At 47.6% G+C, this 27,045-nt stretch overlaps 1 protein-coding gene across 1 annotated transcript in view; it reads right to left on the bottom strand.

The window, feature by feature from the left end:
• Positions 1 to 27,045, bottom strand: part of ST6GALNAC1 (ST6 N-acetylgalactosaminide alpha-2,6-sialyltransferase 1) — a 76,079-nt gene that overhangs the window by 11,677 nt on the left and 37,357 nt on the right. The window contains exons 5-7 of the mRNA XM_029597496.1: positions 24,428 to 24,566; positions 21,769 to 21,869; positions 20,798 to 20,887 (exon numbers count right to left, since the gene is read on the bottom strand). Of these exons, the coding sequence (XP_029453356.1) occupies positions 20,798 to 20,887; positions 21,769 to 21,869; positions 24,428 to 24,566 (330 nt within the window). The remainder of the gene's footprint in view (positions 1 to 20,797; positions 20,888 to 21,768; positions 21,870 to 24,427; positions 24,567 to 27,045) is intronic.

Below are 27,045 nucleotides of genomic sequence, written 5' to 3'. Positions count from 1 at the left end.
CACCCCCCGGCCCTATCTAACCCCCCCCCCTTACCTTTGCACGCGTCGGCCGGCTGCCCCGCTCCGTGGTCCGGTCCCGGGGGCTGTTACGGAGGCCGCGGCCACGCCCCTGGGCCGAAACCACGCCCACGTCGCAACCCCCGAAACGCCGCACCCCGCCCCCTAAACACCGCGTCATCCCGCCATGCCCCCCACCACGCCCCCGACAGGAAGCCCCGGGACTTACGTGCATCCCGGGGCTCCTCGCGCGCCAGCGGCCTATGCAAAATAGGCACGCCGGCGCGCGTAAATCCAGAAGGATTTACACGCGCAGGGGTTTTAAAATCCGCCCCTTAGAGAATAGCCACTGCCATTAGCAATGGTAATGGAATAGACTTAGTTTTTGGGTACTTGCCAGGTTCTTCTAGCCTGGATTGGCCACTGTTGGAAACAGGATGCTGGGCTTGATGGACCCTTGGTCTGACCCAGTATGGCATTTTCTTATGTTCTTATGCCGCGAGCAGGCTCTTACCTTTCTTGCCCAGCCCAACCCCTGATGTTGTCTTGCCGGCATGGCATGAGCCGTGCCGGGATTTCCTGCAGCGGCGGAGGCTGCCATCGTGCCGGCACGGCAGGAGCCGCACCAGGGTTCTCTCCTGTGGCTGGAGCCACGTGGAGTATCCCCTGTGTTCAGGGAATTACTGCCTTCCCTCCCTGCAGTACCTGGCGGCAGGGAGCTGTCCGAGTGTAGCTCACGCAGCCAGGAGGCTGCCAACAACGCCCTCATGCGACCCGGAGGTCGCTAACCTTACCGCGGGCCCTCCGTGGAAGAGGGCCATTATCCCCAGCCTTGCCTGCATTCTGAAGCCGCCCCTGGTTCTTCTTCAGAGGCAGGAAGCCACCTGGGACATTGGGGCCTGCTCTGAGGCCTATCTTCAGCTCCTGCTTCAGCTCGGCATCTTCCTGTGCTGCAGGGCCGCTGTCCAGGGTCCTGCACTGCTTCCTGCTTCCTCCTGGGGGTGAGGCCGTGTTTTCCAGCCTGAGTTAAAGGGCCAGGAGGGCATGGTCCCTTTGGCCCCACCTGCAAGCTCCTCCCTGGGTGTTTCCTGCTTCTTCCTACAAAAGGGCTTCATTGCCATTCAGCCTTTGCCTTCGCAAGGAGTTGGTTCCTCTCTGGAACAGTCCTTCAGGAGCCGGTCTTCTTTTGGACTCCATGTACTCTTCGCTCCTGCTTGGCATTCCATATTCTTCGTTGGATCCTTCATCGTTTTCTCTATTGTCTTCTTTCCTGGTCTCTGCTGATGCCTCGTTCCTCCTGATGTTCCTTTGTCTAGCCTGAAGTCCTGTTTTCCATCCTGTCTGATGTTCCAGGCTTCGTTGATCCATCCTAGTATGGTCTGCGACCTGCCCGGCTGGGTGGGTAGGACGTGCTGTGGCCCAGTGGTCCATGACCACCCCCGTTGGGCTTTGTAGGGTGCTGATGGGTCTTTTCCATCATTGGAGTTGAGGATCTCCTTGTTCCTGTCTGTCTCCTCCTGGGTCTGGAGTCTTCTAGGATGTCCATCTCGTCCATCCTGGCTGCTCTTCACTGAGTGTCTGGAGAGTCCGTTCCGGATGTCCTGGATCCTCACCTTGGAGGCTCATCTCTTCTTCTCTCTGATGCTCTGGACTCCAGCTACGCCTAGCCTCCGGCAGTAAGCTCCAGTGGATAGCCTGAGGGCCGTTCTGGCCACTGCAGTTCTCTCCAGCTGTGGGTGTTAGAGTCTACCCGGAGTCTCCTCCATCTTGAGTTTTTATCCTGGTTTTTAGGTTGTCTCTTCTCGTATGAATCTGAGTCCTCGTCTCATCCTTCAACGTTTGAGTCCTGTCATCACCAGCATTTATTTCAAGTCCTCTGCCTCATGCCCGGCATGCCACTTCTGCTGCTCCCTGCAGCAGATCCAAAAGGGCTGGGAACGGTCGGAGGACCTTTCAGAGACCACCATTGCGTTGGTGGCCTCCCGGAGGTGTGCAGGTCTGGTGGAGGTTCCAGATTTTCCGGTACCCAGTCTTGGACTGTCTTGCCGCATGGGCACACAAAATTATGTTCTGTGCTGGAGCGCCCCCTAGCGCTCCATTCCACCAAAGCGCTACATTTCCCAACACAAGGGATTTCTACCCATAAAAATTAAATTGTATATTTAGTCTCATTAAGGATCTTTATCCTGTTGGACTCTATGCCATCCTGGACATAAAGTGCTACCCCGCCACCAAGATGCTTCTCTCTGTCATTGCGATATAATTTGTACCCCGATATAGCACTATCCCATTGGTTATCCTCTTTCCACCATGTCTCTGAGATGCCAATTAAGTCTATGTCATCATACACTGCTATACACTCTAATTCTCCTCCGACCATTCCCAGCCCTTTTGGATCTGTTGCAGGGAGCAGCAGAAGTGGCATGCCAGCCATGAGGCAGAGGTGACGGAGGACTTGAAATGAATGCTGGTGATGACAGGACTCAGACGTTGAAGGATGAGTCGAGGACTCAGGTTCAGACGAGAAGAGACAAGCTAAAAACCAGGATAAAAACTCAAGATGGAGGAGACTCCGGGTAGACTCTAACACCCACAGCTGGAGAGAACTGCAGTACCAGAATGGCCCTCAGGCTATCCACTGGAGCTTACTGCTGGAGGCTAGGCGTAGACTTCTGGCATTAGCCTACAAACATTTCAAAGTGAATTTTTTGTTTGTATTTACATTCTGCTTTTCAGTTGACAGGGATAAATTGGAATCTTTTAGCTCAGGTGAGTTTTTAATTATAGGCACTTGGACTACTTTTCTTATTATTGGAACCTTTCTGTTGGGATGCCCTAATGCTAATGCTTCATTAGTATCCTTTGAAGATACTTCCCTCCGAACCATTTGCTGCTGAGTGACTGTCAGCTCTAGTTTAAAAGCTGCTCTATCTCCTTGTTAAAGGTTAGCACCAGCAGCCTGGTTCCACCTTGGTTAAGGTGGAGCCCATCCCTTCCAGAAAAGGTTCCCAAGTTCCTTATAAAACTGAATCCCTCTTCCCTGCACTATTGTCTCATCTATGCATTGAGACTCCGGAGCTCTGCCTGCCTCTGAGGACCTTTGCATGGAACAGGGATCATTTCAGAGAATGCTACCCTGGAGGTTCTGGATTTCAGCTTTCTACCTAAGAGCCTAAATTTGGCTTCCAGAACCTTGGTACCCACATGTACCATGGACAGCCGGCTCCTCCCCAGCACTGTCTAAAATCCTATCTAGGTGACACGTGAGGTCCACCATCTTTGCACCAGGTAGGCATGTTACCAGGCGGTCCTCATGCCCACCAGCCATCCACATTTTTAATAGTAGAATCACCAACTATGATGGCCGACCTAACCCTTCCCTCCTTGGCAAAAGCCCTGGGAGAGCAGGTCCTTGCTACAGGATCATTTTCTGCTGCACCAGGTAGATGCTCTCCGATCATGAGACCTTCCTCCTCCACGGCAGCACCAGGGATGCCAGACTGGAGTTGGGACTTGGCTACTATGTCCCTGAAGGTCTCATTTATATATATATACAAGCCGTTAAGCCCGTTAAAACGGGCTACATCCCTCTGTCTCTCACCTCCCCCTCTTTCTCTCTCCCCTCACTCTTCACCACCCCCTACCTCCCTCCCTCACCCACTCCTCCCCACCCTCCCTCCCCTCTCACTCAGTCCCTCCCTCCCACTCAGTCTCACTCACTCCCTCCCCCCTCCCTCTCACTCACTCAGTCCCACTCACTCTCACTCAGTCCCCACTCCCTCCCTCCCTCCCTCTCCCTCAGTCCCACTCCCTCCCTCAGTCCCACTCACTCCCTCTCACTCAGTCCCCCCCAGTCCCTCCCCCTCACTCAATCCCTCCCTCCCACTCAGTCCCTCCCTCTCACTCAGTCACTCCCTCCCCCCTCTCTCCCTCCCTCTCACTCACTCAGTCCCACTCACTCTCCCTCAGTCCCACTCCCTCCCTCTCTCCCAGTCCCACTCCCTCCCTCAGTCCCACTCCCTCTCACTCAGTCCCCCCTCTCCCTCTCACTCAGTCCCACTCCCTCCCTCTCACTCAGTCCCTCCCCCTCAGTCCCTCCCTCTCACTCAGTCACTCCCTCCCACTCTCTCTCTCCGTCCCTCCCTCCCACTCAGTACGTCCCTCCCTCTCTCTCTCTTCTCCCTCCCTCGCTACTGGCCGCTACCACCGCCCGCCGTCGCCGCTACCGCCGCCGCCGCCTGCTACCGCCGTCGCTACCGCCGTCGCTGCCCGCTGCCGGTACCGCCGCCGCCGCCCGCTGCTGCCACTGGACGCCGCTATTTTTTTTCTTTCTGACGCTGGCTCAGACCGACGTGCTCGCCCGCACATGCGCGGTAGAGCTGGTCTCTACTGCGCATTTGCGGGCCGTCGGTCAGAGCCCATTTATAAGGTAGATATCTCTGTCTGTTTGCATCAGATGCACACATACAACTTCTCACTGGCGGGTAAAAAATCATACATGTGACACTCGATAGATGCAAAAGACTGGGAGGACCCCCCTCTTGCTGCTAGATTGCTGCCTTCATCTTAAATTTGTTCAGTTCAGTTTTAGTTTGCTATAGGTGTAGGATTGTGCCTTGTACAACAGCTGGGACCAGATGTCTTAGAGGGCATTGATGAGCGGCTGGACACTACCCGAGCCGGAGCTGGTAAGTTCACCTCACCTGTAAATGGCAAGGCTGCTACAGTTGCTTACATAATTTGGCATAAGATGCTCACATTGATTGATGCAAAGTATGCATCTGATGCCAAACCGTATGTGTGTACTTCTTAGCACTGGTACTTGTCTTCTTCTTGCTTTCACAGCTCTCGCCCAGGACTTTGCCGGACCTAGCCATCAAGCCTCAGGGACCAGCAGTGCTGCAACAGTTTTCCGTGTCCCCTTACTGACGGATGCACAAACTCAGTTCAACAAGGAGGGGAGGAAGAGCAGCAGCACCAGCCTCCTGAGCAGATGCAGATGCTGGCTTCCCTTGGCTCAGCAACATATCATGCTTCATGGAGAGCCCAAACCTGCAATGGGAGGCAGTTGAGCCAGCAGAACCCATCTCCAGCACATTATGTCACAAGCAGGAGGCAGCAGGCTCCAAGCTGGAGCAGCCCACCAGCCCCATCATGCCACATTTGGAACTCCAAACAGCAGCTTCATCCTCACCCAGCATAGCATCAGCACCAACACCAACATAGCCCTCAATGAACATGCAGCTTGACTGGTTGGAAAGGAGGCATGGTGTATATCTCCACCACATACGGGCAGAGCTAGTGCGCCTGAGAAGGGCTGTCAACAGCCAGACCCAGGCTCTGTGTGACCAGACTGCTGCCCACATGTAAGCTGTCACCACAGTGGCAACATCCATTAACAACCTGACCAACGTCTTAACCCAAATTCGCCAACGCTTGCCAGAGCCTCCACCTGTGCCTTCCCTGCAGCAGTCCTCGGCCTGAGAGATGACCCAGGGGTAGGTCCCCCAACAAATGCCACCCCCAAGTGGCAAGCCACGTCGTAGCAAAGGGCCATGATGCTGCAGAAGTGATGGCATACAACGCCAAGTATCAAGACTTGTGGAAACAAGCCTGGCTGGTCCTCTGTTAAGAAGTCCTGTGCCGGCTAGATGAAAGAAGCCTGCTAGGCCCATCCTGACTACAGAGTTCCTGTGTCAGCTAGATGGAAGAAGCCTGCTGGACCCACCCTGACTACAGAGTTCCTGTTGTGGCTTACTGATGATGGTCTATTGTCTGCCTGTGTTGTCCTGCTGTCTCCTTCTAATGCTCTCCTCGATGCTCTGCCTGTACTCCAGCCTCCTCAATGCGGTCTCCAGTCATGATCCCATTGCTGTCTCTTTTTATCATGTCTCATCTCCTGCTTCTGCTGCTGGTGTCTCAAATCATTTCATCTCATCGTGCTGCTGCCTCCATGCTGTTGTCTCATATCCTGGAGCTCCTGCCTCCATGCTGCAGTGTCTTCTCCTGGGCTCCTGCCTCCATGCTACAGTGTCTTATCCTGGAGCTCCTGCCTCCAAATTGCAGTGTCTTCTCCTGGGGCTCATGTCTCCATGCTGTGGTGTCTTCTCATGGTCCTCCTGCCTCTATGATGTGGTGTCTTCTCCTGGCCCTCAGCCTTCATGCTTCTGTGTCTTCTCCTAGGCCTCCTGCCTCCATGCGGTGGTGTCTTCTCTTGGTCCTCAGCCTCCATGCTGCACTCTTTGGTCCTGGTCCTGCAGCCTTCTTGTTGAACTCTGCTGCATTGGCCCTTAAGATGTCCTCCCCCCTGAGTGCACTCTTTCAAATAGACTGTTTGAGCCTTTATTTGAACTCTGCTGCTTTGGCCATTAGGCTCTCCCCCCCTAAGTGAACTCTTGCAACATGGTCTATCTGGGCCTTTACTTGAACTCTGTTGCCTTGGCCCCCCCTGAGTGTACTCTTTAAATATGGACTATCTCTGCCTTTTTCTTAGCAGCATAACTATGTGATGGCATCAGCTCTAGAGCTGTACTGTAGCTATTGGGTTGCCACTTCCACTTTCTATGTTGCTGTAATCATGAATGTGCAAAAGGATAAGATGCTAATACTGTATATGTAATGTTGCCATTTTTAACAATGTATGTGTAGCTCTGTACTCAATGTGCTTGTCATTTCATTTACAATGTCATGTGCTATTTGATTTCCCTTCTTTGCAGAATGTGGTTACCAAAGATGTTGACTTTCTTTGAATCTGTTGACATTTGTTGTATAATAAAGTTGTCACAGGTTTGAAAAAGCACTTTCTGGTTGTGTCTTTTCACTGTGTGGCTTTTGTCTTAAGGGGTCACTAGGTAAAAGGGTTGGGATCCACATGACCTTGCATGCTAGTAGCAATTCCAACTAGGCACTATTCTGGCATCCAAGACCATATGGCCTAGGGCATACAACTGCAAGCTCATTGTATGACCCTAGGAAAGACAGCAATTTAGCCAAAAGATCTTCATTCAAAAATTGGAAGAAGGATCCAACAGAAGAAAATAGGATAAAGCATAAACATTGGAAAGTTAAATGTAAGACATTGATAAGACAGGCTAAGAGAGAATTTGAAAAGAAGTTGGCTGTAGAGGCAAAAACTCACAGTAAAAACTTTTTTAAATATATCCGAAGCAGAAAGCCTGTGAGGGAGTCAGTTGGACCGTTAGATGATTGAGGGGTTAAAGGGGCACTTAGAGAAGATAAGGCCATCACGGAAAGATTAAATGATTTCTTTGCTTCGGTGTTTACTGAAGAGGATGTTGGGGAGGTACCCGTAATGGAGAAGGTTTTCATGGGTAATGATTCAGATGGACTGAATCAAATCACGGTGAACCTAGAAGATGTGGTAGGCCTGATTGACAAACTGAAGAGTAGTAAATCACCTGGACCGGATGGTATACACCCCAAAGTTCTGAAGGAACTAAAAAAATGAAATTTCAGACCTATTAGTAAAAATTTGTAACTTATCATTAAAAATCATCCATTGTACCTGAAGACTGGAGGATAGCAAATGTAACCCCAATATTTAAAAAGGGCTCCAGGGGCGATCCGGGAAACTACAGACCGGTTAGCCTGACTTCAGTGCCAGGAAAAATAGTGGAAAGTGTTCTAAACATCAAAATCACAGAACATATAGAAAGACATGGTTTAATGGAACAAAGTCAGCATGGCTTTACCCAGGGCAAGTCATGCCTCACAAATCTGCTTCACTTTTTTGAAGGAGTTAATAAACATGTGGATAAAGGTGAACCGGTAGATATAGTATACTTGGATTTTCAGAAGGCGTTTGACAAAGTTCCTCATGAGAGGCTTCTAGGAAAAGTAAAAAGTCATGGGATAGGTGGCGATGTCCTTTCGTGGATTGCAAACTGGCTAAAAGACAGGAAACAGAGAGTAGGATTAAATGGGCAATTTTCTCAGTGGAAGGGAGTGGACAGTGGAGTGCCTCAGGGATCTGTATTGGGACCCTTACTGTTCAATATATTTATAAATGATCTGGAAAGAAATACGACGAGTGAGATAATCAAATTTGCAGATGACACAAAATTGTTCAGAGTAGTTAAATCACAAGCAGATTGTGATAAATTGCAGGAAGACCTTGTGAGACTGGAAAATTGGGCATCCAAATGGCAGATGAAATTTAATGTGGATAAGTGCAAGGTGATGTAGCTGGGAGTAGCTGGCTTGTTACGGCGGTTACTACCCCAAACCAAATGTGCCTGATACTTCACTTTCGATGCATATCCAGCATAGCTCTCTGCTTCAACGGCATGGGAGAAGAAAATCAACCAATAAGGGCTGTATAACAGTCTGGGTAAAACAAATAAACATGGGTGCAGATTGCTTATTGCGGCGGCTTCTACCCCTAACTAATCAAGCTAGATATTTCACTTGGATGCAGCTCCATCACTGCTCTCTACATTAAAGGTGGGGGTGGAAGGGAAATAGAACCAAGAGCTAAGAGAAACAGATAAGTATGAGAGAGAAAATTTGCGGGGCAGACTAGATGGGCCATTTGGTCTCCTTCTGCCGTCATTTCTATGTTTCTATGTTTCTATGATGCATATAGGGAAAAATAACCCATGCTATAATTACACGATGTTGGGTTCCATATTAGGTGCTACAACCCAAGAAAGAGATCTAGGTGTCATAGTGGATAACACATTGAAATCGTCGGTTATGTGTGCTGCGGCAGTCAAAAAAGCAAACAGAATGTTGGGAATTATTAGAAAAGGAATGATGAATAAAACGGAAAATGTTATAATGCCTCTGTATCGCTCCATGGTGAGACCGCACCTTGAATACTGTGTACAATTCTGGTCGCCACATCTAAAAAAAGATATAATTGCGATGGAGAAGGTACAGAGAAGGGCTACCAAAATGGTAAGGGGAATGGAACAACTCCCCTATGAGGAAAGACTAAAGAGGTTAGGACTTTTCAGCTTGGAGAAGAGACGACTGAGGGGGGATATGATAGAGGTGTTTAAAATCATGAGAGGTCTAGAACGGGTAGATGTGAATCGGTTATTTATTCTTTCGGATAGTAGAAAGACTAGGGGACACTCCATGAAGTTAGCATGGGGCACATTTAAAACTAATCGGAGAAAGTTCTTTTTTACTCAACGCACAATTAAACTCTTGAATTTGTTGCCAGAGAATGTGGTTCTTGCAGTTAGTATAGCTGTGTTTAAAAAAGGATTGGATAAGTTCTTGGAGGAGAAGTCCATTACCTGCTATTAAGTTCACTTAGAGAATAGCCACTGCCATTAGCAATGGTTACATGGAATAGACTTAGTTTTTGGGTACTTGCCAGGTTCTTATGGCCTGGATTGGCCACTGTTGGAAACAGGATGCTGGGCTTGATGGACCCTTGGTCTGACCCAGTATGGCATTTTCTTATGTTCTTATGTTCTTAAGAGCTAATCAGGAACCTCTTTACTGTAGAGCTTCACATTTGGCTCCTGTTGCCTTCTCCAGAGAGCATACTCTTAGATCACTGTTGGGTACATGGGCATGTATGTGAGATGGGCACTAGCTAGCTAGTGTTCAACCTCCATATGCTGTCTGGTGGAAATGGTTTACAAATGATTGGCTAGAGGTGCAGTTGCTATGCCTTCGCTCTGTTGGGGACCAATAGGTTGTATAGCTATGTGAAGGTCATAGTGCATCTCTAATAAACCATTGGCCTCTTACATTGTAAAGATATATCACCTTTGACAAAACAATGGACCTTCTCTCTGGGTCTGTCACTGAATTCTCTCATGACATGTCTTTAGTCAGAGGCCTACTTGAAAAGTACATAAAGCCTAGGTCTGGTTTATCTCAAGGAAGCAGAAATGTGCAGCTGCTGATGCCAAGGCCAGAGAATTCACAGTGTACACGTAAATCTTGATGGTGTTAAGGCAAAGTTAGACTCATCACCCCACAAGACTTTACATTGGACCCCTTATGTCTGTCCTCACTCCACTTAAAAGACTATCTAGACCAAACCCTTTTTAGGTCTTACACTAACCAATATGTATCATCTACTTGAAGCCGTCTCTAATACCGTGTCACTGTCAACTGCTGTGTGACAACTGAGGAGGAGGAAGTTGTATAGGCTATAGAATGCAAGTAGACAGAGGGCCATAATCATGAGGCTGTGTAGTAGACTAGTGATGTAGCTCCTGTTTGTAGATGAACCTGTCCCCTGTAATCACATAGAGGCAAGTGGTACCTATTCTATGCACCCATTACTTTTGCTGCTACATACGGTGGATTATTTGTTGGCCTAGTCTGGCAGCGTGGACATATGGCAGAGTAAGCCTTGTGTGGCAGGCTCTTAGTCTAGTTACCAGAATAGTTTCTAAAGATAAGTGCTTAAGTTATCATGTCTTGAAAAAAGAACCTCTAATAGGGATGCTGGCAGGCCTCCCCCCCCCCTTCCCCGCCATCATCCACATGCTGGCACAGAACCCTCCCCACACTCTTTTGTCAGGAGAACCTGAAAGTAACTGCCATCAGAGTTCCAGAGGCCCTCCCACTTCTTTCCATCCCTGCATCCCCAAAATCAGTGGACATCATGAAACCCCCACCTGTAAAAAAAAAACAAAAAAACACAGCCTCCCTACCAGCTGAATATCTTCCAAACAGGCACCCCCCCCCCAATACCAGTAAAAATAGGCCCACTCCAGTTCCTGGGTAGGAGAGCATCAGGTATCAGGGGCAGGGGGGGGAGGGGCAATGTATACTACAGGCAGACATGTACTCATCTGGCAAAGTCCTCCAGGAAATCTGAGTTTAGACACTGCCATTTTTCACCCCCCCCCCCCCCCCTTTCAACTCAATGAAAAAACAGTGTTAGGCCAAGGTGGAATATTAAGGAACAAAGCGTGAGGCCATTTTCTCCACATCCTACACATTCACATATCATTTTATTTTTATTTATTTAAGAGTTTTTATATACCGTCATTAAGTTATTTACCATCATAACGGTTTACAATAGTGCACCAATATCAAAGTGAATATGGATCATAATTTACATAGGTGGTGCCAGTACTATTCGGTAACAAACAATATAGACTAATATAATTTACTATAAGGATTATGCATATGAAGAAAATCAATTGGGGGATTATATGTTTTATAGCGATGTATCCTGTGGTTTGACTACAGTTAAAATTAGTGGTGAGCTAATTTCCAGTAGTAACTAGAATTTGTGAGCTTGGTGCTATATGTCCGCTTATTCTTGTTTACATGCTTGCATCACTCTCTTTGTTGAAGGCTAGTTTGAAAAGCCAGGTTTTGAGTTGTGTTTTGAAAAATTTATGGTTACTCTGAAGTCCAAGTTCAAGGGGCATGAAGTTCCATAAAATGGGACCGGCCAGAGACAGTGCACGTTCTCTGACTTGGGTAAGTCTTGCTGTTTTCACGGATGGAATGGTTAAAAGTGCTCTGTTTGCTGATCTTAAATTTCTGTGTGGAACGTGGACTCGAAGTGCTGTGTTCAGCCATTCTGCTTTTTCGTCAGAGGCATCCATCATAAAGAGTAGAAGCACAGGCTTGCTTGTGTGACAAGGCAGTGTGTGCTAAATGAGTGCACCCATAGTGCATGCTCTGGTGTATGCATTGTTGTGGTATGGAAGGGAGCAAAGAGCCCTACATCACCCCCAGACACCAATCTAGACCAAGGCTAACACAGCAAGTCACTCACACATACCCACATATGTATTCTGTCATTGTTTGGTACAGACTGCCTCCAGAAGTTAGGTACCCTTACCATGCACAAATGTGATGTTCCCGGACAGTTCATCATCAAATATCAATGACGTCTGTGCCAAGTTTGTCCCTATCTGCTAATGATGTCATCAGAATCATTACTCTTCACAATATTCTCTACACCTGCCAGCATGACAGGCATCTGTCCGAGGCATATATGATAACTAACATGTTAGAATTACAGACAGAAGACCCTCCAGTACTCAAGTGGGCCTAAATGCTTCTCTTTCTACAGAACAACACTGAAAATGAACAAGCCAGCCATAATGCCTACCACATGAAACCTCTGAGAGTACTCGACCTATACATTTAGCACAGTGCCAGGCTTTGGATAGAGGCTGGTTTTGAGCTCATGAGGTCATGGCCTGACAACCCCTTCTCTAGCCATAATGCTAGGCACAGAGTTGATGAGTGAGAGTCTATCAACACATCTGCCTTGATCTGAATATCCACTATATACATAATGATCAAACACCATAGGAGATACATCCTATAAACATCTACTCTGCTGTAATGGGCACAAGCAATGCCAGTCATGTGGACAAGCAAGGGCATCAAACTAGAACAGACCTGATAGGTGGCGACTCTGCTTAGACATGTATCATTCTACAAGCTACTCTCCCTGGAAGTTTGGAGCCTAGGAGCTTTAAGAGTGGCCTCAGATAGGATAAGAAGTGTAACAGCCTCTACTAATTTGAATAGACCAACTACTCTGCCTATTTTGTATGTACCTACAGAAAGCAGAACAATATGACTAGTCCTGAGCTGGACAGGCTAAGGGCCAAGCAGCACCCTCACATCTCTATATTTCCCAAAGGCTACCGGTGACATTTCAGGCTAAATCCATAGCTTCAAACATGGCTTTGCCTGAGTTCAATGAGGGGAACCTTTTCTTAGATGACATATGGGTGCTGTTATAACCATCACACAACTTACTCTGGCCTGTCCATTTCAGAGGTGACTTTCAAAAACATGTGAAGGTACGACAGGATCCCAGTCCTAATCCAGCTTTTAGAGAGTCAGATCAGCATCCTTGTATACCCTCCTTGAGCATCTAACATAATCAACATGTCAGCCCAAGGGCCAAGGCCCTCACCATCTGCACAAGAGAGTGTTTAGGTTGCTTATGTAGGTATAGCAGGGGCCAGTGGTAGTGTGCAACCCAATGACCTATGCTAGCTTGCAATAACCTGTGAGAAGTTTTGGATTGTCACTCTCTTTGACATGTGCTTTCCAAAAGGATTTTTTTAAAACTCTTTATTTAAATATTTTTAACAGTAACAATTGAAGCTACCACAAAAATAAAACAATTGTTAGATCTCAGGAGTACTAACAGTGTGAAAGCTATACTGAATTACATTCGGCAATAGCAGGAACAACAATGCAAGGAAAGGTATGGTAGGCATAAGGAGAGACATCAATATTGTTTACAAAATTCCAAATAAGGACCCCAGAAAGTTAGGAATTTGGAGGAGGCTTTTAATTGATCATACTGGAGCCATTCTAAGTTGGCAAGGTCTTTAACTTGAGCCCACCAGTAATCCAAGTGCAGGCTAGCTTTCCAAAATTTGGCGATCGTAAAACGAGCAGCTAGCAAAAGCTGTCCGACCAGTGGCTGGTGCTTGAGCAGCACAGATGACCCCATCCATCTACCGAGAAGCCCTAAGCTGAGTCCAATAACAATCAAATATCCCAGAATGTCCGCAAGGGCTTGGGTGATTTGGGAACAGAAAAATTGGGCACTTTGACAGTCACACACTATAAACAGTTATAATAAAGCACAACGAGTGCAATTCTCACTATCAAGACGTTGTGTAATAGTATTCTTAAAAATTTTTTCTTAAAGGTGCTATTATTGTTGTCTAAAGAGCCATCATAACACCTGCAGGCATACCAGCATATTTTGCTTAAAGGTTTTGCCACCTCAGGTCATTTTTAATCATTGGCCCCAGTCCTTTATTTTCCACCAATTTTTTTGGATTTTTTGTTTTTGTAAAATTCAATATCGGGGTAAGTACGCTCGTTGAAGTAACTCGGAAATTTTATTTAAAGCCCAGTCCGACGCGCGTTTCGCTCCGCTTCATCAGGGACTGAAACAAGTATCCTCCGCTTTTATTTTTTGGAGATAAATTGCCCCGTTACTCAGTTGTTGGCTTACTTCTAGCCTTCCAACCTTGCCGCCGTGTTTCTCTCTTGGACGCCAGCTCTTTCAGGCTTTATGTGGGTGTGTGCCTCTTGATTGTCCTCTTTGACCCCTAAACGGGATGGAACTTTTTAAAGTGACCCTAAAGCGACACGGCAAGGCATTGCTCTTATTTATGGTGGCCTCTTGCACAGCAAATTCGGTCTTGCTACTGCTCCTGGACTTATCACTGCTTGGAATGAAGACCTAGGGTTAACCTTGACAAAGCGAGATTGGAAGGGTATTTGGACATCCGCCCATCGGGTTTCAATCTGAGCAAATTGCCCTAATGTTTTGATTATTGCACCACTCCTATCAGATGCCTCTTTTTCTTTCTACAATTTGCCAGGATGCCAACCCTACGTGTTGGAGAGGTTGTAGGGAAATTGGTACCTTTCGGCACATGCATTGGGACTGTCAAAGTGCTATTATTGTTGTCTAAAGAGCCATCATAACACCTGCAGGCATACCAGCATATTTTGCTTAAAGGTTTTGCCACCTCAGGTCATTTTTAATCATTGGCCCCAGTCCTTTATTTTCCACCAATTTTTTTGGATTTTTTGTTTTTGTAAAATTCAATATCGGGGTAAGTACGCTCGTTGAAGTAACTCGGAAATTTTATTTAAAGCCCAGTCCGACGCGCGTTTCGCTCCGCTTCATCAGGGACTGAAACAAGTATCCTCCGCCAAGAGAGAAACACGGCGGCAAGGTTGGAAGGCTAGAAGTAAGCCAACAACTGAGTAACGGGGCAATTTATCTCCAAAAAATAAAAGCGGAGGATACTTGTTTCAGTCCCTGATGAAGCGGAGCGAAACGCGCGTCGGACTGGGCTTTAAATAAAATTTCCGAGTTACTTCAACGAGCGTACTTACCCCGATATTGAATTTTACAAAAACAAAAAATCCAAAAAAATTGGTGGAAAATAAAGGACTGGGGCCAATGATTAAAAATGACCTGAGGTGGCAAAACCTTTAAGCAAAATATGCTGGTATGCCTGCAGGTGTTATGATGGCTCTTTAGACAACAATAATAGCACTTTGACAGTCCCAATGCATGTGCCGAAAGGTACCAATTTCCCTACAACCTCTCCAACACGTAGGGTTGGCATCCTGGCAAATTGTAGAAAGAAAAAGAGGCATCTGATAGGAGTGGTGCAATAATCAAAACATTAGGGCAATTTGCTCAGATTGAAACCCGATGGGCGGATGTCCAAATACCCTTCCAATCTCGCTTTGTCAAGGTTAACCCTAGGTCTTCATTCCAAGCAGTGATAAGTCCAGGAGCAGTAGCAAGACCGAATTTGCTGTGCAAGAGGCCACCATAAATAAGAGCAATGCCTTGCCGTGTCGCTTTAGGGTCACTTTAAAAAGTTCCATCCCGTTTAGGGGTCAAAGAGGACAATCAAGAGGCACACACCCACATAAAGCCTGAAAGAGCTGCGAGTAGTGAATTTCTGTGCTTGGATCAATATCAAAATCCTCAACTAGGGTGGAGAATGGAGCCACTCCTTTCCCTTCATAAGTGGACCAGAGAAATTAGACCACGTGCACACCATGCCATAAAGACCGGGGAAAAAGTACAGCTGGACAGGACAGAGTTGCACTATAAAGGAGAAATAGGAGAAATCTCCTCCCCATCTAAGTAAAGGAAATGCAAGACCTGGCGCCAGATGCAAAGGGTGTGTGCCAGGCTAGGAGTAGCCTGGCATGCCGTGCGACATATCTGAGATGTGGGCGGCATAAAAGGTAGCATAGCGAGCCCAATCACTCCCGCTTGCTCCTGTTTGAGAGGAACCCAGGACATGTCGGAGCCACAGATCCATGCTTGCATACTAACAAGTCTAGCTGCCCAGAAGTAGATACAGAGGTTGGGCAATGCCATGCCACCCTGCTGTTTGTTTAACCATAGCTGACTTAGCCGGATCCACGTGGGTTTGTAAGTTTAAGTTAAAATAAATCATATCTTCACACAATTAAATGCACTGACTTACATCTTTTCTCTACTTTTACCCAAAACATTCTAAATTTCCCAGCACACAGCCTTCCGCATATTCATAAATCTCTTCCCTCTTTAACATTACATCATCTCTCATCCCTAATATTCACTTTCCCCATACTTTCAACACAAATTTCTGTTTTCACATTAAACAGATCAATTCATTAGTCCCTCGTCTATCACCTTTTGCACTCAGTCCTATAACATACTTAAACCTCAAACCTCTTTCCAGATAAACCATCCCATCAGCCCATGAAGTTCTGCGAAAATTCAGTTGGGTATATCGCAATGGACGTGCTGGAAGAGGTAAAGTAAACTAGGAAGAATGTTCATTTTTAGAAGGTTAATTCTTCCCACCCAGGAAATTGGCATGTTGCACCATCGTTGCATTCTGTCTTTAATTTCATTAATAAGATCTCTATAATTTGCCACAAATAGATTTTTGAAATCTCGGGGGAAAAAGATGCCAAGGTATTGAAAACCGTCCTGCACAACATGAAATGGCGCCGGCGTATGGCCAACGCCATTTTGTATGGAAAAACGATTCGAGTTTAGGAGGTCGTTCCCAGACCCCCGCTGGACTTTTGGCAAGTCTTGTGGGGGTCAGGAGGCCCCCCCCCAAGCTGGCCAAATGTCCCTGGGGTCCAGCGGGGGTCCGGGAGCGATCTCCTATGCTCCTGATGTCGGGGGACAAAAAACAAAATGGCGCCGGCGGCCCAAGAGTAAAAGATCACACCGGGACCCCCCCACTGGACCCCAGGTAATTTAAGGCATTTTGGGGGGGTTCGGGAGGTGGGGGATTTATTTTAAAGGGTCGAGGTGGGTTTTAGGGTTGTTTTAGTGTGCCGGTTTTCCCGCCCTCCCCCTTCCCCTCCCCCTTCCCCCGATTTACGATTTTTGACGATAAATCGGGGGAATTCTTATTAAATATCGCCTCTAACGATTTTTGACGATTTAAAATATATCGGACGATATTTTAAATCGTCAAAAAACGATTCACATCCCTAGTGGTTGGCTCCCACAGAGTGACAGTAGTGTAAGGAATGACCACTTGGAGGAAATGGCGAATCCCTGGGCCGATGGCAGATGACAGCACCCCCAGGAGGAGATCCTGAGAAGAACCACCGGCTAGGCTAGAATATGAAGTAAACACAAATAGTTCTTTATTAAGCTGGAAGCTGAACCACCAGTGGTGGCAGTGGTGAGTCGATGTGTCTGGCAGGGCTGAAGTCCTTCTGATACTGGAATATAATCTTTGGGACATTGAGCTGTAGAGAAAGACTAGAAGTAGTGAGTAGACAGGGTATACTGGATACAAGATGGTACACTCACAATAGTAGATGTCTGCAATGTCTCTATGCCACAGAAAGTCTTCAGTATATTCAGGAACAGGAGCCGTAGGCGAGCACTGATTCCTCTAAACATTCTGTAATAAGAACTCACAATAGCTGTATATGAAATGGCTTCTAGAGTAGAAGAGAGTCTGAAAAGGATTCTAGGAATATGGGCCCTTGTGGAGTGAGTACCGGTTCCTATCTGCAATCTTGCCAATATAACTCTCAGTCTCCATACCTGTGATAACGTCTTGGATGGAAGGGAGTCTTCAGAGCTATAGGAATGTAGGCCCTCGTGGAGCGAGTACAGATTCCTATCTACAATAGGACTCACTGTGTTCACGTCTGTGATCACTTCCAGGCAATGAGGATTCTTCTGAGTATTCAAGGACGTAGGCCCTCGAGGAGTGAGTACCGGATCGCGTCTTGGCAATCTGAAATCAAGAAGAGAGAGCGGAGCCCCCGTGGAGCGGGTACTCCTGGTAAGTTTGAAAAGGCCGAGCAGTGGAGAAGGCTTCCCCTCGCTGACTTGGATCGTTGTTGCAAGTATCGTGGACTGCCGAAGCAAGTCCTGTTGGAGTTCCTTGCTAACTCGTTAGAGGTTAGCAAACAAAGACCTTTTAAAGTGAAAAAGGATGACGTCACTACGGGGGACGCCCCCGAGGTTCACGCTCTTGCTGGTACAAAGTCTGGAGCGCGCGCGCGCCCTTACGTCATCAGGAACATGGCGGATCCGTAGCGTCAAGCCAGCCCGGGGACACTGGGACCAAGAGGCAGGGAGAAGCCACGGCTGCATCTGTCCATCAGAGCCGAAGGGAGTCGCTCCCAAGGTAGAGAGGCTGGAGCGAGGGGCGAGAAGAGGCACGAACGCAACAATATATTGGACTGTTTTCTGTCAGTGAGTGACTTGGGCCAGTTTCCTATCGTCTATGCCTGCCTGCCAGCTTAAGGATACACAACTTCTTCCATGTGTCTCAGTTAAAACCCTTGGTGCTCTCTACTTTCCACTCTACACCTCCTAAGACCCTGGATGTCTCCTCTGAAGAAGATCCAGTCTATCAAGTTAGAGAGATTCTGGATGTAAGACGCAATCACAGGCATTGGGCATATCTGATATCCTGGTAAGGATTTGGCCCGGAGGAAAACTCCTGGGAGCCGGCCTCAAACATCTTGGACAAGTCCTTCCTTCAGTATTTCCATCAAACTCACCCCAACAAGCCTGGTTCTTCTATGAGGGGGCATAAGGCGGGGGGGTACTGTTGGGGCTCCTGGCCGTGGCAACCCGTGGCCAGTCTCTCCTACCTGACCCAATGCTCTGCGACTTCCCTGCTTGCTGGCGCAGCGTGCTCCGACTCTGAGTTGGCCGCCAGCGTGGTCTCCGCGAGGCTCTGGACGCCTCCGATCCTCCTGCCATGGGCGCTTCCCTAGGTGCGCGCAGGCAACTCAGCCGGCCTCTTAAAGGTACCATGGCAGGAAACCTCGGCCCGTCTCCTAGTGATGACGTTGGGACTGAGGGGTATTTAAACCCTGACTCAATCCTCAATTCTTTGCCTTGGTAACATATCCATCTCTTCGGAGTGCTAGTTGCTGTTCCTGATTCCAGTATCTCCAGTTCCTGATCCTGATTCCTGTTCTGGTGGTTCTAGTTTCTGTTTTCCTGTCTGCTCCTGTGTTCCTGACTCTGTGCCTCTCCTCGTCCTTGGTTCCTGCGCCCTCTCCCTTGGCTTATCTCATGGTTCTGACTTCGGCTTGCTTCCTCGTCTCTGCTTGTCTGCTGCCCTTGGCCTGGTACCTAATTTTTGCTTGCCTGCTGCCTGTCCCTGACCTTCGGCTTGGATCTTTGTTCCACACCTTCACCGCCAGCCATGACCTGGACTCCTGACTTTAACTCTGCCTGCCGCTCGACCCGTCTTCACGGAGGAGACCCGCACCTAAGCCCTGCCAGCCCCGGTACCCAAGGGCTCAACCTGAGGGGAACGAGGACTGGTATAGGTGAAGCTCCAGTCGGGTCATCCTCACCTGCACCACCTTCCAGTGATGAGGGCAATTGGGACCATTCCTCAGTGGTATCACTAACTCTCGTCCCGGCCCAAGGGTCCACAATTCCAACAGTTTCCTTATATTCAGTTTTATTTACAGAGCATAAAAGAACAGACAGGAAACTGCTTACCTTGCAGTGCTGGGTACTAGGGATGTGAATCGTTTTTGAACGATTAAAATTATCGTCAGATAATTTTAAAATCGTCCAAAATCGTTAGAGTGCACGATACAATACAAATGCCCCCGATTTATCGTCAGGGGCATTTGTATTGTATCGTTAAATAGGGCGCGGGAAAACCGGCACACCAAAACAACCCTAAAACCCACCCCGAACCTTTAAAACAAATCTCTCACCCTCCCGAACCCCCCCAAAATGTTTTAAATTACCTGGGGTCCAGTGGGGGGGTTCAGGCGCGATCTCCAGCACTCTAGCCATGGCTGCGTTGAGAAATGGCGCCGGTGGCCCTTTGCCCTTATCATGTGACAGGGCAAAGGTAGCGCCGGCGCCATTTTGGTTCCTGGCTCCCAACGTCACACGTGCAGGAGATCGCTCCCGGACCCCCGCTGGACCCCCAGGGACTTTTGTCATACGGGCGACGTCGCCCGTATGACATAGTGAGGGCAAAGGTAGCGCTGGCGCCATTTTGAATATTGGCAATACGGCCCCGCGTGCAGGAGGTCGCTCCCGGACCCCCGCTGGACTTTTGGCAAGTCTTGTGGGGGTCAGGAGGCCCCCCCCAAGCTGGCCAAAAGTCCCTGGGGGTCCAGTGGGGGTCCAGGAGCGATCTCCTGCACGCGTGACGTCGGGAGCCAGGAACCAAAATGGCGCCAGCGCTACCTTTGCCCTGTCACATGATAAGGGCAAAGGGCCACCGGCGCCATTTCTCAACGCAGCCGTGGCCAGCGAGCGGGAGATCGTGCCGGGACCCCCCCCCCCACTGGACCCCAGGTAATTTAAAACATTTTGGGGGGGGTTCGGGAGGGTGGGGGATTTGTTTTAAAGGTTCGGGGTGGGTTTTAGGGTTGTTTTGGTGTGCCGGTTTTCCCGCCCTCCCTCGATTTACGATTTTTAATGATTTAAAAAAAACAAAACCAAAACACGATGATCAGATTTCCCTCCCCCCCAGCCAAAATCGATCGTTAAGACGATCGATCACACGATTCACACCCCTACTGGGTACAAACAAACTCAAACATAAGTAGCCTTGGCGTATGCTAGCTTTTTACCTGCTTCCTAGGGCCCCCTCCATCCTTCTGGGCCCTACCTTCTTATGTTAGCTTGAAGGGATCCTCCCTGACCCAGAATCCTTTGCTGGGTTGGGACTTACGGAGGACCGGGCCAGATAGCTGTGGGCGGTCTGAGGGAATTTCCTATAGATTCCCTCACAGTCCAATTAAAAATGTATTTAAGAAAAGCACACAGTAAGGGCACACATTGCAGAGCCATGGCACTCACCTGTTTTTGAGGTACCTTGGAAAGTCCGGATGTACCACCAAAATATTTTGCAGCTTGAATTTGTCTGTAAAATGATCCCGCGGCCTGATTCTAAAATTCAAACAATGCAGATGCAGCATTACAAGAAATTATGACAGGCAGGTGGCACCTTATAGATTAACCAATTTATTGAGGCTTAAACTTTCTTGTCATTTTTGCTATACCAAACTAACATAGCTATCCCTCTGAAGATCATTATAAGAAAGGTCACTGAGGGAGCCAAAGCAAAAAGAGCTTATTTGGGTTAATTAGCACTTAAATAATTTATGTATGTGCGTCTATAAGGCCAAAATAATATGTCATAGATCAGTCATAATGTGCTATTCTATATTCACTTCTGGCCTTTTTGGCCATAATTGAATGGAAGATCTGAACCATGAATTGTTTGTTTTTTGGTTGAGATTGAGAACCTGTACAATACAGGGGGTTATTGCCTTGCCACTCAACTCCCACTGTGGACACAAAACTGTTTGGCCAAACAAGGAGGCTTATACCTCCTGTCAAATCCAATTTTGTTTTCTGCAAAAAAGTATGAAAAAATTAGTAAAAGCCTCTAATTCTATCAGCCACTAAGCATAATCATAAAGTGACTACACCTATGCTATGATTTTGTTGAAAGGAAATGGGTTTTACGGCTTTATGTAGTCTACCTGCTGCAAACACTGCTGTAAGTTGGGGACACTGAGAATCCTGCATTGTCCACCTGATTCACCATTGCACCAAGAGCAGCAGTCTAACTTGATCACAGGCACTTTGATCAAGTTTACCCTATGCTGGCATGCAGTTCTGTGCATGACTGGCACCGTCCTAGCAACACATTATGGGCAGGACAGGGCATAATGTTTCTCAGAGGTATAGAATGGCAAGAAAGCATTGATAAATAGGTAAACTCTCCTCCTCCAGCTGGAAAGGTAAAGGTCATGTCTACTTACCTGTAGAAGCTGAGTCCTTTCTTGACCTTTTTGTTTAGTATAAGAGCTATTAACCAATCGTAATCTCTTGCTTGCTCCGTAAAAAGAATATACTTAACATCCTAGGAAAACCAAAAAAAGGAAAACTTTAGTGCTTGAGCTGATCTGCCTATTGAAACAGAGAGGCATTAAAAATGTACAAGGGTAAGCGATACTCAAGCTTTTCTTGGGTCTTTACCCTAGTGCCAAACTGGGAGAGGAAGTCTGGGGTAAGGGATGGATGGAAATGTTCCCAGTGTCCTAATTATTTCCCCCATCAAAGCTTTGTCTGTGCCACAGAGGACAGAGATCACGGCATCTGACATATCCTCGGATCAGGGAACATCTTTACATTTTTTTCAGTAAACAAAAAATAAATTTTGGGAAACAAGAGAACTGACCACCTGCCGAGGTTTTAAACTTGCACCACAATGCATTGCAGGGGTGCTTCAACCCCAGGGAACACTTTCACCATTCTGTATGACTTTGGATTTAGATGCTGACCCATAGAATTTCCAATCTGGGGCTATGAATATAATTCTTCCACTGGGAGATTAAACCTTTTGTGCAAATGAACCCCTTTATGAAATGTTTTGCCTTTCTTTGGAGTCTCCACTGATAGCTGAAGAAATATGAAACCCAATGATCCTCTTTTAGCATAACCTACTGTGATCCTGTTAGTTTGGCCAGCCCCACCACCTGCCGCCTCACCTCGACCACCGCCTGATGACGCTGATGCTCACAGACCACCGCCCCCACTACTCCCCTAGGCGCTTGTTCGCGTTGTGCAGTGTCTTTTAAAGGCTCAGGGGTGGGAACACCTGCTACCGACATCCTCTGATGACATCATCCAGGCTCCTACTTAAGCCTCAGCGTTACAGCAAGCAGATGCCTCAGCGAAGGCTCTCCTGCTTTGCACTGAGCGTTCCCGATTCCCAAACTACCTTGCCTTCCCGCCTTTCCTCATCCAGCCTTGTCTTCTCCTGCCTTCCTTGTCCAGTCCCACCTTGTTCGATCTGTCTTGTCCAGTGTCTTCCTCCATCCTTGGCCTGACTCTCCAGATCTTGGCCTCTTGCTTGGACCTGACCACGACTGCCTGTCGCCTGGGCCTGACCCCTTGCATGGACCTAACTATTCCTGCTAGCTGCCTGCCTCCTACCTTGGCCTGCCTCTGACTCAAGTCTGCTGCCTGCCATCAACCCAGTGTACCTTTGGACTTTAGGTATCTTCATCGCCCCAGGGACCCACCTGGGGCGATGAAGATACCTAAAGTATCGACTATCGACTGGCAGAATCCAAGGGCTTAACCTGCTGGGGAGGCAGCTGGTAAAGGTGAAGTTCCAGACTGTCCCGCTACAGGGCGCGTTCGCCAGCTGCCAGCTTAGGCCTCAGGGCTTCACCCTTGAGGCTGCATCAACTACCCCGCAGCACAAAGGTCTCGCACTTTGTACCCTTCACAGTTATTGTCTGGACATAAGCTCCCTTGCATTTCAGGCAGAAAAGCTCCACCTCTATCTTGCTGTACTGACCATAAGACTGTTAACTTAATAGCATCTAGCACCTCAGGAAGAGAGCATCGCGGATTGTAAAGGAGATATACAAACAGATGTTTCTTTAACTACTGTGATGACAGCTTTTCAGAATGCGAGTTCTGAATGGGAATTGGTCTTTTACTGTCAACTGTCCGTGAAAGGACCAATCTGTGGCAAGCCAGTGGAGTGAATAAATTAATATTAATTCAGGTTCAGTGAAGAGCTGCAGCTCACCGCGGGGGCGAGAAGAGGTGAACACTCCTCCTCCTCCAGCTGGAGTTGGGGAGTCAGAAGGAAACTTACGGGCCCTGGCCACGTTCTTGGTGAGTGGGTGGGAGAGAGTGGGGTTCACCATTCAGTCGGGGGAATGTGCCCTCTGCTGATACTTTTAACTTTTTTTTTTTTATGTGAGTGGGTGGGGGAGGGAGGTGTTTGCCACTCAGCTGACTCAGCCTGCTTTCTTGACCGAAAGTTTAACAAGGGGTTAACTGCTCAGTCAGGGGAAAGAAGGGATTGTGCTCTCTGCCACTACTTTAATTTTTTAATTTTTTTTTTAACTTGGATAGGTGTGCGGGAAGTAGGAAGAGTTTGTCAATCAGCTGTCTACAGCTGAAAGTTTAACTGATATGGGACCCCCTTCACAGTGCTGGCTTGTGAGGGTTCAGAATTTGTGCCAGAGGTCATTACTTTTACTCTTTTATTACGTATAGCTGTCTCTTCTCCAATTTTATTTTTGTATCTCGGATTTACAGTTTTATGGATATGCAAATGGTCCCTAAGTATATATAAAAAAGAAGGCATTCCATTAGCTTACTGCAACTTGCGGGGGCTGCCCGTTTTTACCGTGCATGCAACCTAAAAACCGGCGCTAAAATTTAACTCCGATTCTAGCACGGGTGTCTTTACCTCGCCCCTGTAGATTGCAAGTACCTCAGCAGGAAGCAGGCGTAAATGTCCACCAATAACCTTGCCCCTGCAAGTTCAAAGTGAAAGTGCAAGCTTACTTTTCTTTTTGAAAATTGGTGCAAAGTCCATGGGGGAAAAAGTAGCCATGCACTTTGTCCCAGTGCGGGCAGTTTGAGAATTGCTCCCTATGAGACATTACGTACCTTCCCTTCAGGGACAGTGGGGAATCCACTTCCTTTCAGCAAGCTGAGCGAGGCCAGCATTGTATGAACAGTGAAGCCGTAGAACGATGTCCTTGTCCCTACATCCGCTTCAAAGCCTTTGACCACAGCCCCATTTACCCTAAATGTGGGCATAAATCAGGATTATGGAGGCACATGTTTGATATACAGTCGGAATAAATTTCTTATTTTTCAGTGCTCCAGATACCAGAGAAACTGACTAACCTTACTACTGACATTTAGGGTGTGTTTCGCTAAAGGCATTTTGCCCCCTTCTGTATCTCTGGGGAAGAAAACACAGAAGATCAGGGCATTAGTTTGAAGTACCCACAGCCCCCAGTTTCCTGTGGCAGCCCAAGGTGTAGATTATAAATACTGTGGCATATTTGCATAGAGTTGCATATTAAATGTGAATCTGTATATTTTATAAAAATAAAATCATTTTCTGAAACTTCTTGTGTGACGGATAATTTATTTTGCTCATTTTTTTTGGAAGGGAATGAGATTTTAGTGATCGATGCTGGGAAGGGATGGAGAATAGGGGGGAGGAGAAAGGATCTGATAGATGGGGTAGGTAGGCGAGGGGGAGGGGATCTCGGAGGAGGGAGATGATCTCGGGTCAGGGGTCAGAGGGAGAGAGGATAGAGGTAGAGAGAAGACGAGGAATCAGGGAACAGAAGGCAGCAGAATCATGAGGAGAGGAAAGGTGGAGATCGGGGGGGGGGGGGGGGGGGGGGAGGGAATCTGGGTTCATGAGAGGGAAGGGAGATCCATTCTTTCACATCCTTCTTCCACTGCTAATCCCTTCACAAAAACACACCCTGTGAACCCCCACACTCCTGTCAATCCTCTCCCTCACTCTCATGCACACACACATACTTTAAAACATCTCTTCCAGTCGAAAGCTTCCCCTTTTTCACTCTACTCTCCTCCAGTTCCTGCCTCTGATCTGGGCTTTGAAGTAGGAGGACAGCGGTGGTGTTGGCACCTTGGGTTGTGCCCTGCTCCTCTTCCTGTCCAAGGCAGTCCCAAGCAACAGAGAAGGAGGACGTGATCTGAAGCACTGCCACTGCCGTTCTCCTAATGCCTGCCTGGATCAGTGGCATCAGTAGGGGGGGGGGAGGGTAAAAATGAGCGGGCTGCTGCTGCCAACATCACTACCTCTGTTTAACCCTGTCCCCCTGCTTTCTTACAATTCTGCGGGGACTAGAAAATTCTGCGGCAAGAGCCAAATGAGACCTTGGGCCATGGGTATAGCACACTGTCCTGTGAAATCTCAAAAAGCTTTACAAAATAAAAACACAGCCTCTGCTAGAGTGGAAGAAAAGGAGACATTACTACTTGCCTGATAATTTCCTTTTCTTTAATAAGGACAGGTTGATCCAAAACAAGTGAGTTAATCACCTCTACCAGCAGATGGACACTGAGCAAAGCTAATAGCACAGTGTATATATATATATATATATATATATATATATATAGACCCCTGCACTGACATCAGCCTGCCAGTATTCTCTGCAAAAGCCATCTGTGGACAAATTAACAAAACTTGATTATTAATAGATAACCATTCCAGCACTCAGCCAACAGGAAAACACTGAGCTCAGACAAAGAGTGTAATAACACTAGTCTAGGGACTGGAGTAACACTTACCAGTAACTCCTGGACATGCAGTCACGCAGGAGGACAAGGGCAGGAAAGTGGATCCATCTGTCCTTATTAAAGAAAAGGGAATTATCAGATAAGTAGTAATTTCTCCTTTCTTAACATACAGACAGAAGGATCCAAAATTACTGTATGAGATGTACCAAAGCTATTTCCAAACAGGGCAGAAGGCTGCCCGCTGTCCGATCAACACTGCACACACAAAAGTTGTGTCCTCCAAGCTTGCACATTCAGTCGGTAATGCCTGAAAAGGGTGTGTAAAGAGGACCACGTCGCAGCTCGGCAAATGTCGACCGGAGACAACAATTTAATCTCTACCCATGACACTGCCTAAGCCCTAGTGGAATGAGCCCTAACCTGACTAGGCAATGACTGATCAGCATCCACATATGTGGCTGTGACTACCTCCTTCATCCAGTAGGCTATTGTAGCCCACGACACCGGCTTGCCCTGTTTACTCCCACCGTGGAGCACAAACAGGCAATCCGTCTTCTTGAGAGTTTCAGAAACCTCCAAATACCTCAAGATATGCCTGTTGACATTCAAGGGTCGTAACAGGAGATATTCCTCTGCATCTCTTTCCCTGTCCAGAGATGGCAGGGTAATTGACTGATTCAAGTGAAAATCCGATTCCACTTTCGGAAAAAAGACTGAACCATATGCAGCTGTATCACCCCCGGAGTCACCAATAGAAATGACTCCCGGCAAGACAAGGCCTGAAGTTCAGATACTCTATGCACCAAACAAATTGCCACAAGAAACACTGGTTTTCAAGGTCAGTAACTTCAAGGAGAGGCTACACAATGGTCGAAAAGTGGGGCCTGCCAAAAATTCCAAAACTAGATTAAGACTCCACAAAAGGCACCAGTAACAGCAAGAGAGGACAAACATGCATCACTCTCCTTTTAAGAAACGGGTCACATCTGGATGAGCCA

The sequence above is a fragment of the Rhinatrema bivittatum genome, chromosome 4, assembly GCF_901001135.1.
Source record: "Rhinatrema bivittatum chromosome 4, aRhiBiv1.1, whole genome shotgun sequence".
In the NCBI taxonomy this organism is placed as follows: Eukaryota; Metazoa; Chordata; class Amphibia; order Gymnophiona; family Rhinatrematidae; genus Rhinatrema; species Rhinatrema bivittatum.
This window is presented reverse-complemented; position numbering and strand designations above follow the sequence as displayed.